This window comes from Tetrao urogallus, assembly GCF_951394365.1.
Source record: "Tetrao urogallus genome assembly, chromosome: 6".
In the NCBI taxonomy this organism is placed as follows: Eukaryota; Metazoa; Chordata; class Aves; order Galliformes; family Phasianidae; genus Tetrao; species Tetrao urogallus.
In genome coordinates, this window is record NC_136819.1 from 50,201,190 (window position 1) to 50,213,255 (window position 12,066).

A 12,066-nucleotide genomic window follows, 5' to 3' on the forward strand; every position below is an offset into this window, starting at 1 on the left:
CACCAGCACATAATCACACACTCCTACCACACCTCTGGAAGGACATTGTGAACTGGCTTATTCTTATTCCCTAATGTTCAGAATGCATCCAGAAGTTTGAACAATTCTCTACCATTCTGACTCTGGACAAAGCCCCCTGACCTCATATTCTTCATGCAGCTCAAAAGTTCATGTTTTTCTGCCACTTCTACTCTGGGCAACTCCCCCTTGACCTCATGTTCTTTGTGCAGCTCATGTCCACACCAGCCGACTTACCTCTTTCCTTTTTTTGTACTGATTATTGATGAGACAGAAAATGTGCACAGCTGCATAAATAATGCATTACTTCATTTCTCCAGCACACTCCAGAAGAAACTTTCAATGGGCCTATCTTAAGTGTTGGTTTTAAATTTTGTTTCATGAAGACTGCTTAGATTTTTCAACAAGAACATTACCATTTAGAGAAAAAAAAAATTCTGCCTTTCAGAGATGCCAACATTCCTAAAAATGAAACCAATGAAACCAATCTACATAATTAGATACAGTTCTAAATCATCATGAGAAAGCAAAGAACTACCATCACTTCAATATTTATAAGCAGTAACAGTTTCACTGTAAACATTATAGTCTTAGTAAATACAGTAAGATGAACGTATTTCTTACTTCGTGATTCATAATCTTCCCATAGGTTTCCACTAATGACTCTGCATAAAAAGGTGTTTCACCATAAAGCATTTCATACATGCAGACCCCCAGTGACCACCAGTCACATTCAGGCCCATATTTTCCCATTCCATCCTCCATAGCTTGCAGTATCTCAGGGGAGATGTAGTCAGGCGTACCCACTGCCACAGAGGACTGCACCTTAAAAGTAAGGCAAACATAATTCTGGTAAGTTTTCAGGATCTCTAAAGCAACATTCTCACTTATACTTTAGTATTCCTGACAGAGACATCAGTACACGATTTTAGAAAAGGAAGTTAACTATTAAAAAAAAAAGAAAAATCACAGCAATGAAACAAGGAATGTATTAAGTAACAAAATCTACATTTTAATTTGCACACAGTAAAACCTCCGAATAGTTATACCTGTTGTCAAAAAGCCAATAAAATGTTTTGCCTGTGTGTACACGTGCTTTTACACTTTACAGCTGCAACTGTTTGCAAGAAATTGAAATGAAACATTAATAAGCCGGCAGTTTGAGTTCTACGCCTGAGTTTCAGTTTACAATTTCATCAAAAAATAGCAAAAACAAGTTTCCAGGGCAGGTAGCATCCTATTTTTATTAGGTTTGAAATTGGCTTAATGCCCGCTTAGCATAATTGTGGATGCACTGTAGGGAGTAGGTAATTAATCTCCTTGTGTCCATGTAGTAGGAAAGCCTCAACCATCCGGGCAGAGGAGCAACTGTAATCTCTAGAAACACACTTCAAGGGTTCCTGTGGAGTTACAATAGCTCCTTCCAATTCATTTTGTTTTTAAAGTGGTAAATTCTTGACAGACGTTTTAAGACTACGGAATGCCACCAAGACCTGAGTTTGTGCCAAAACTGCTGGTCACCACATACCAGGAAATGAAGATTTCAAAAACTGTTTCTTATAAATGCGTTGAACATTTCCCTCAATTTTTAGCATGTCAAAAAGCTTACAGTAAAAGTTTTTAATAATTTAATACATTTAATAGTGTTAGGACCAGGAACTCACTTAAAAGATCCCACTACCAGTGACCCAAATTAATTCTGCTTCATACATACTGTGCCATCTTCACTCATTTTCAGACAGGACCCAAAGTCTGCCAGTCGTATATGGCCATTCATGTCCAAAAGAACATTATCAGGCTTTATGTCCCTGTATGACAAAAAGAATTGAAAATTTATACATTTAGTCTGAGCTCTGCTTGTAAAGATTACATCAGATTCCATCACAATTACAAAGAAATTTATGTTGGTTATACAGTGATGCAACCTTTTTTTATTATACTATATATGACTCTCTCTGTTTGCCAAACTTAAAACATTGCCTGTAACACTGAAACTTATGACTATATTGGACTTTCAGCTCAAAGTTGAACTCTGGTCAAATAACCAAGCAGAACAATTACAGTGAGTCAGAGAACAGACCAGATATGCAGTCTACTTCATCAACATTAGTTCAAGATTGTACGCATCGCAGTATGCTTTTGGAGGCATATGGAGAAAAAGCAAAGAAAAGGTAATCTCAGTAGGTAAGGTAACAGTTTTTGTTTGCTTGTTTGTTGTTGGTTTTTTTGTTTGATTTATAATCAACCTATAGCTTCCTACCTGAGATTTTTCACTGCTTCTCTAAACTTTGTCCAGCATTTCTGCTGGCCTGTATTCTCCACTTGCTATTACAGATCATTTTTCTATATAGTAACTGCACATCACATTAGCTTCCATGGGTGCCTAAGGACTTTTCCATCCTACATACACGCAGCTGTTACTGTAGAAATCTCTGCATTCTGGTGGCTCTGGGACCAGGACAATGCCATTTCAGCAGGATACAATAACGGTAGAAAGTCTCAAGGGTCAAAGCAGGTCATTCCTACTGATACGTGTATATAGCAGGCTGTAAATGGATTCTGCATACTGAGATTACTAAATGACATTGAACTAAGATTCCCATTTCACTGTAGCTCTTTACTTGATATTATTTTTGGTACCAGAAAGGCAGCCAAAAAAGACTTTAATAAGAGCATGTTAACTGAATTTAATCCAATCAATCACATTTTCTTTCGCCAGTTTGTACTCAAATTCACAAAAGATGGACCACAACACCCAATTTAATAATACAATCTTGATGCATACTCTCTCTCTCTCTATAATACTAATTAATTGCCTCAAAATAGCCAGCATTATTTTAAGAGCACCTAGCCAGTATGCTGGGAAGGTGCAGGGAAAAGAGAGAGAAACAAGTATAGAAAGCAGAACAAACTCAATGATGCACCAATTCTGCAGACTAAAAACTAGAACAATCAAGTCTTGCAGGCCAACTCATACCAGTCCTTCCCATTCCTTAGTCAACACTGCTCAGGATCAACTCTTAACATGCCAGCATTTCACCAACCCCTTCTGAAATATTATTCAAACTAGCAAAAAAAAAAAAACACCCAAACAAACCAATAAATCTATTTTTTTCTAGATAATAATATTCTGTATTATTATTAAATATGTGTTTTACATGCAATCTTGTTGCACAACAACACTGAATTGCTTTTCAAATAGGCAGTTCCAAATGTCACCTTGTTACACAAAAGTTGGAGCTGAGAATGTCTGCTTTTTAGGTTGCTGATTTCCATACTTTATACTTGAGAAAACTTATGAAAAACATGAAGAAAGGTTTAACAAACAACCTAATATATTAGAAATCCTGCCAAACTTAGAAATTTTTCCAGCACAGACTGAAATGGCTACTTTTTAACCAAGAGCTAATGATTTCAAATTTATTACTGACACTTCACTAATACTGCTGCTCATGAGCAGTATTAAGGCAAAATAAGAATGTTAATTTATGCCTGTCAACATAAATTAAAGGCATATTTACTTCTTAGAATGAAAAAAAATTATATATTTGCTAACCCTGAATACTAGGCTATTTCATTTTCCTTTCCCAAAAACCTCATCAGTAATTTTCCACTGTTAAATTTATTCTATACTATTACAGCTCTAAGTCCTTTCCAGATGCCCTTACAGTCCCATAAGAGTCAAGCTCAGTAAGAACACAAGACTACGGAACCTTGTACACAACTGTGCACAGTTTTTTGGTTGGTTTTTAAATAACACCATTCACAGTGCCACTGGAAGCAAGAGCCAATTTCATCCAACACATCTCTACTTTTCTGTTCTGCATGCAGCTCTTGCTTGCCTAAGGGAACACCGCTTCTGTTCAGAAAGGCTTAATGCCGCATCTCCGAGCTCCACTGTTTCCTATCTACAGCTAACAGGTCATATAAGCCTTCAAATGTCCCTTGAAATCCTCTCTAGAACAATCATTTTTCTTCCTAATCCACTGCAGTTGCCAAGCAGTAATTTCTTGGACATTCACGCATGTTTTGGTCTCAGAAAAATTTATTCCTATTGCCACAGGAGGCATTCATTCAATCCCACTCAAAGTTGTAGTTGGTCAGTTAGGCAGCCACCTTCCTTGGAAATGGTGCAGTGGTGCCTCTGGTGAGTTTCTCCAAACACATACAATTTCAAAATCTCCACATATTGTCTGTATTTACCCACAAGAGTATTACTGTCTGTATTTCACTGTAAAGTGATTGAAGTCAAAACCTACCAGCCAAGTGAGATAAAATGTTAGCCTAAAGCCCACTTCTCCTGAGCACTGACTTCAGCTACCCATCATGAACGTGCTTGCATAGCCAAAAGCAATATTCACACGACTGAAAACCGTCATTACTCTTGCAGTTTGCATTTTCTAACTTCTTGGTTACTGAAATCAAGCTCTAAGGTCATATGTAGCTTATAAGGATACAAACCACAAGGGTTTCTAGTATTACTATCATTTTGCTTTCTAATTGTTCTATCATACATAATTGCTAAATCTGAAAATGAAGTGAAGGATAGGGATTTCCACTCGATCGAGAATCTTGAAATAACAAAATATTTACCAAATGTCTCCCTTGCACCACTAGCAGCTCTTCTGAAACAGTCACTCCAAGAGGTAACCCAAAATAGAAATATACCTTCCTGGCCTATTTCCTCCTACGCAGAGTAAGGAATGTTATATTCTTAAATGTTACAATCTAAGTTACACGACTGTAGGTACTGGTCTGGAATATACCTCCTACATGCAGGCACAATTAAACAAGTTCACTCATTACCAAAACCATCCTCTTCCATCTGAGGATCAGCTCAGGTAAGCAGATTTACCATTATTATGGGCTCACAGTGAATACATTTTTGCATAACTTTTAAACATTTGCAGAGAATTCAAACTGCTTCAAACATCTATGCTGGTTTGAACAACTGGAGATAAATATTCATGAAGCAAATTGAGAATAACTTAAGCAGCATGATTAAGACTAAAAGCTTTACTGAAAGGTTAGTCATATAAATGCCACTGCTTCTAATATGAATCCATCAAGACTTGGTAACTAAAATATTATATAGCTTATGTAATTATTATTCATCATACAGTAAGCATGTGTCCACAGTAGCATCCCCGTGGTTAGCCATCTGTATTTGTAGCAATATCTTTAGAATTAATTTAATATAACCGCATACATATTTTTCCAAAGTAAGGTGACATTTTACCTATGCACATAATGCAGCTCATGTATGGAATGTATTGCAAGCACCATTTCACCAATGTAGAACCTTGCCATATCTTCAGGAAGTTTGTCTTCAAACTTACTGAGAAGTGTCAGCAAGTCACCACCAACATAGTAGTCCATCACTAGATACTGAAAAGGGAGAAATAAAGCAGTTACATACTGATACACAGCTATTAAGAAAAAGACATGAAGTTCATCAGTTAACTACTGAAACAATAATGATAAAAAATCATTCTGTCCCTTCGATCTCTACTACAGTGATGCACAGTGGGAAAAAAAAATATCTAATATAACGAAAAATTTAAGTAGGTCATCAGTGCCTAAACTGAAAATTTCCAGATGGGAAGAAAAAGAAATTAAAAATAGGAATTTGTAAGAGAACTTCAGTGCTATATTATACATGAACAGAAAATACTTGATACCTCTTGCAGAATAGAATTCTTTCAGACTAGGAAACAACAAGGATTAACATTTTAACATTTAGTTTTGCAGGTGGCTTTTTGCCCGAATTGCACGTCTATCATCAGGAGCTAAAATCTGAGGAACTATGCACTTGAATATCAGATGTTTATGTTATACAAACCATTTGCTGAAGGAAACTCTTAACAGAAGCACTAAGTAACAATCCTTGCTTCTTTCAAACATTTTTTAATTAAAATTTCACTAAAAACTTCTTTGGAAGGCATTAGTGCTCAACAGATGGATGCAGCTTAGTTTAAAACAAACATTTCATTACAAATTTTAGCCTTGGTACATTTCAATACTACTAGTGGTTCCAGAAGTGGAACTCAGTACATCACTATCATCAAGTGCTCATCTTGACACATGCCACATCACAAATGCACAACAGAGCTGGCAGGAGCTCCATGACACCATGGCTGAGATTGCTCATAAGTCAGAAATGCTGTCATGCCAGAGGAACTACAGCACTTGAAAATTTAAGAAATCAAACGTTCACTTTCTTGGACATAAATGTATTTCAGTGAAAAAGCAAATTGCCTCCAAGGCCAATCAACCATTATTTTATCTCTGGAAAGTACCAACATGGATATGGCATCATGTGAAAGTGAAGGATTCAGACTTGTTAGGAAATATCCTAGTCTCTGTTTTATAGATGGAAAAACAGCAATATACACCTAAATCCAGGGCATCACTCAAAGCATAATGACTTGAACATTTTTGTTCCATGATTCCCAGGATGGAACACTATTTCCTCACTATCTTTTGGTTTAGAAGAAGACATGAGAAGGCCTACATTTTGATATTTTTCTGCATTTCATTATAGCTTAAATAATGAAATTTGCCTATCAGATTATGTTGAAAGCAACCAGCATGTACTACACAATCCAATAAGGAGTTTTAAATGTTTGCTGGAACATGGCACGAACACAACGATTATGTTTGGGAACAAAAAGCTACAGACGGGAACCAGAAGTGTTCTAAAATGAATATTGTATCATGCTATTTTCTTTCAAAAGTAAGGTTAAGAGAATTTACAGAGCCTTCTGAGGGAGCTGAAATAGACTGCTTGTCAGCAAGACACAGTAATGCACTTCTCAGTTCCCACAGAGTTCATAAGGCAGTGAGAACTCACTTGACCCATGAAATGAGGCTCCTGGAACAGGGGAACACTTGAGACCTTTTCTACAAGAAAGTCAAATTTTATTAATCATCTTCCCCACAACGATCTTCTTGCCCAGAGGCACTTCTCTCTTCATATAGGGTTAAAATAAAGGGTATTATGACACTTAAATTTAGACATATTGCATTTCTTCTTGGGAAGTGGTTACATCAAACAGGGAGGGTGGCTGGAGATCAAAGGGGAAAAAAGATGTCAAAATACTCATAAGGAAACTTAAAGAGGCTGGCAACAGATCTTTTGTAATGAATAAGAAAGTATTTATCCCTGAATTCCTGGTAAATCACACAAAAACTCATGGATTTAAATTTAGATTATGAACTTCAGGTCACACATGCATCTCGGATGTGCACAGACTAAGCTTTACCTACCCACTATCAACTTCAGTAGAATAACCAACAGCTTAATTAATCCATCTTGACTCATACTGTCTCTGCAAAAAACTTTCTAGGAACCAGAAAAAGGCACACTAGCGTTCCTACATAATGTCATTTAAGAGCTGGCTGTTCAGAAAAAACCACCACATTTAAAAAGTAGATGAGCAGAACCAGAAAATCAAACTCTAGAACAAATACATTTTGTAGAACGTTGTGTTTCATGCTTGTATTATATCATCACATGCTCTACTGATACTAAAGAGAGGAAATAAAACCCCAACTATTTCTAGAGACTCCAACGGCATTACTGCTTTTCTGTCTTAATATATGTTATCATTATTTGTCTCATTCTGAAGTCTTACTTCATGCAGCCAGGGGAGGATGGTAAAGCCCTAGGTGTGGAAAGACACCTCTCTGGTTTTGCATATAAGAATCATGAGCTATAATGCACAAATATCAACGGGAGCAGATAAAAAGAATCAAGAGCTTTCCCTTCCAGAAGGGTTGGCAACTCAAGCTCTGGTGTCCTCATTTTCTTCTTAGATTTGTGGTCCATTACACAAGGGTAAGGATGAGTAGCAAAGCTGAAAAGTAAAGCCAAACTGAAGAGGTTCTGTAATGTGGCAGCACCCCCTTGAGATGTGGAAAAATACAGCTATAAACTTAAGATGAGCAGAGTTCTGAACAGAGATTTTTCAGCCCTGGACAAGCTAACTACTAAGACAGCACGGAAGAGAGCCTGGACCAGAGCCCACACTTCTGGATTGAAAGCTACTTCCTGATGTGTTTTGTCAACTCGCCTTTTTCTTCAAACATCATTTACAATAGAGTAACTAAAATGCACATACACTTCATCTGTTAGTACCAGACATTTACATGAGATGGATGCTGAGTAACAGACCAAATTGGAAGTTAGCATCTCAGCACATGCAGTACCAGACCTCAGGCAAGCTGGCAATCTGCTGACTTCAGCTGCCAGGCAGAGTTGTTGCTTTCTAAATTCTGGATCTTAAATTAGATGTTAGCTGTCTAAACTCTGCTGTCAAGTGAAACTTCAACATCTACATGCCTTTGGGAACTTGGGGAAATGTATTACACTGTTACAGCTTACTTGGAGCAGGTTTTCATAAAATGCTATTAGCAATACTGTACCTCTCCCTCCGTTGCCATTACTATTGCTTTCTCTTACTACAGGTAAAAAAAAAAAATTCTTAGCCCCATTTTCAGATGCTGCTTGGAAATATTACATTACAGTATCTTGAGTTATTTTTATAAAAGTCTGAAGGCTGTTTGATTCTGAGGGAACTTGAATTTATGAGCAATCTTCCTGAGGCAGTTCCACAGATAACTAGATTTTGAGGGGTGGAAAATGTGGATCTATCACAGAGTATTAATAAAATGGAAATAACACTGTAATTGAGCACCTAGAGACCTGATGTGCTTGCCGTTGTGAAAATACTTTTAAGATGATAGTCAAACTAGCATCTCTGAAAGAACGTTGAATATTATCTGACTTTTTTATGCTTAGTTCCTGAACTCATTGGAAAGTTTTCATCAATAAGCTCATTTCTTGTTTATAAGCATGACCAGCACATTCCTGATCTCTGTGATAAAGCTAAGTACAGACTGCATGTTATAGTAACTCTCAATTCTCCAGTAACCATCACAGATGACCAATCTGCTGGTTTCAAAAGCATTTCACTGAAATACTTTTTCCCGAGTCTATTTAAGATTACAATTCAATCACTGCTTTAAACTTAAATGTTAATTTTGCCATTTTTAAACAGTCTTGAATTTGAAACTTTAATATTAAAACAGTTCTTATTTTCCCTGTGTTAACATCTCCCTTAAGTTAATTAGTTGCAATGTTGTCCAGAAACAAACTTAAGCATGATACATTTATGCAAGAGTAGATCAGTTAAAAAAGTGCTTAGCTAAACCTCTGCAGACCATAGTACTACATGACTTTCTCACTCTCTTACATTTAAAGTCAATGCTTTGAAGTTTTTCTTCAAGGAGAAAACAAGAATGCCAAAATACAGCTGCAAGGCATGAGGTGGACTGATTTATTGCACCAATACACTTAAGTATACAAAAAAAAATAAAGTTCTTTCATAACATAAAGCTTTTATTTGCTGATGAATCAAACATACCAAATAGTTCTCATCTTGAAAGGCATAGTGCAATGTAGTAATCCACTGGCAATCTCCATTCACCAAGACATTTCTCTCTTCTCGGAAACAAGCTGTCTAAAGGAAGTGAAGGGAAAAAGCCATTGTCAACATCAACAAGTAGCTTCCACAGGCAGAATATATATGGATGTTTTATGGGATTATTTATAATTGCTGAACAGAGGCCTCTAATTCATTAGAATTCAGACTGCACAAGTGACATGCCAAGGAATCTCTGCAGGCTTGTAGTTAGGGATTCAGTCACACTAATTCTGACTGTGACATTAAAAAAAAGTAAAAACAAAACAGCAAAAAGAAAACCCACAAACCAGTTTGAGCCAACACTAAATCTTTTTAAAATATATTATGGAACAACATTAGGAAAATTATAATTTGTTACTGTAAGTATGGTTCTTCTGAAAAAGAACTTTGTGAAAATACAGTTTCTTTTGTATACTTTTCTTGCATTGCACTTCTAGCTATAGATCTTGCAAACATACTATAGGGAAATGAACAAAATTTACTATTAAATTTATTATTATACTATACTACCCACTATACTAATTATTATTATACTATCTTTGTCCAGTATAATACATTTCCAATTTCAAGAATCTTTACTTCACATGGCAACCTTCAGAGAAGCAAGGCCTGCATAGCAGGTTTTCTTAGTATATTTACATAAAACCACCTTTCATAACCTCTGAGAGTCCTCTGAAGAAAAAAAGAAAAATGTTTTTATTGGATCAGTATTATCAAGATGCAGATCCTTTCACTGCTCTCCATTCTGAAAGCAATTATTACAACACCCAGTAGTTCCAGATTCAGGTTTTGAGTTCGGGATAAGAATTGATTTTTTGTCACTGCCAATTGTCCAGAAGTCTTAGAAAATGTACTGTGGAAGAATATTCCTGGGAAGCTGAAGCCTCACCATATATTGATCGCATCTTATAAACTATCTCAACTGTAATTCTCCCTGTAAGGAAGCAAAAATCAATTTATAGTTCTACTGAAAAGCTCCATACTGGGGTCATATTGTCAAGTCAGTAATTATTGATGCAAAGTGATGTAAATTATAATTACATGTTAACTGAGTGATTTTCATGTTTATGAACAAGGCCAAAGTACCACTCTAAAAAAAAACTTGGCACAGGAGCAGTCCTAAGTAATGCAATCCCCAGTCCCAGCACCACAGCCCAGCAGCTCTCGGTCGTTCTGGCACTGCTGCCTGGGGTGGCTGCCAGCACACAGAGCTAGTTTATTTATTTTCAAAGACATCCGTTTGTTGATCCAGTTCACTGCGCAAGCTCAAACAGCGAGGGAATATTACCAACACTCCTAAACCAGTACGCTTCGGAACAGTTTGGGTCGTGAATTCTAAGTTCCAAACTATCCTTTTCAACTGACACCAGCACAAAACATCATAGAATGATTTCGTTTGGAAAGGACCACTGTGATCATCTAGTCCAACCATCCACCTACCATGACCGTCTGGAGATAACACCTTGAAAAAGCATGTCAGGCTACCTCATTAGCTAGTCAGGATTTGGAACTGTGAGCAGCAACACACTGAAATACAAATGCTCCACACCATCAATGCACAACAGCACGCCTATTTTTTTGCTTACAGCCCACCTAGAGATGTCAGCTGATAGTCACTAATCTTTGCTGTCCTTTAGTAGCTTCCAACCATATGTTATTTCTTGCAGCCAGTGCAGAAATTAGCACTATCTATATAACTTTGTGCTATGTTTAATGTCAGACAATGCTTCTATTACATAAACCAGTGTAAGAATGTTTCTTACACCACTCAGAGTGTATAATAAAATGCTTCAAGTCTGCTTTTCAGTGGAACTGCCCACTTAGGAGGCTATTGTATTCCTGCAGGTTTCATTTTAAAAATTAACAAGTTTTACCACATTGTGAATTTCTCATTTCCCGAATGTTTTATGAACTTGATATGCAGGTTACAAGCTCTTGCTTACCCAGGAAAGCCAAATCATGAGAACAGGAAATGACAAAGGGGCACAGCAAAGCAGACAGCTGCCTTTACAGTTCTGCATAGATAGAGAAATCAGCGGAAAGAGGACTGAGCTGGACTGATACTCGTCCCAACTATGCACTGGGAGAACTACTTGTAGCTCTTTCTTGATAGACAACCCTCTTTCAGCTCTCACTTGCCTAAGAGTGTAGGAGGATTTAGTCATGAAATATGAAGACAACAACTTCAAGATTTCTCTCCTCAGGACATCTCTAATGCTTCAGCTATTTAGCTAAATCTCTTAATTAGGTCACTTTAAAAACGACTGAACTAAGCCTGCATGGTTGTACTTACACCAGAGTTTGGGAGTTCCCAAAAAGCACCTCAGGATTTAAACAAATTCTGAGCAATGAATTCATCCCACTGAAGTCTGCATAGAAGTGGCACTGAATTTCCTCCACAAAGACACTCAACTAAAAACCAATGATGCAGCACAGCCTGGAGCAAAGTTCTCCTGACAGCTCCAAGGAGAGCGGAGCAGCAGCGACCTGTGGAGCAGAGCTGATGGACAGTGTGACTAAATCAGCCCAGTGCAATGTGAGGGGGCTTAACGAGAGGCAA

At 37.1% G+C, this 12,066-nt stretch overlaps 1 protein-coding gene across 2 annotated transcripts in view; it reads right to left on the reverse strand.

The window, feature by feature from the left end:
- The window catches only part of CDC42BPB (CDC42 binding protein kinase beta), a gene marked incomplete at both ends in the record, with an annotated part of 85,599 nt that overhangs the window by 37,301 nt on the left and 36,232 nt on the right, over window positions 1–12,066 (reverse strand). For both annotated transcript variants that reach the window (XM_079537268.1, XM_079537267.1), the window contains 4 exons: window positions 643–843; window positions 1,733–1,826; window positions 5,258–5,406; window positions 9,447–9,542. In XM_079537268.1, the coding sequence (XP_079393394.1) occupies window positions 643–843; window positions 1,733–1,826; window positions 5,258–5,406; window positions 9,447–9,542 (540 nt within the window). The remainder of the gene's footprint in view (window positions 1–642; window positions 844–1,732; window positions 1,827–5,257; window positions 5,407–9,446; window positions 9,543–12,066) is intronic.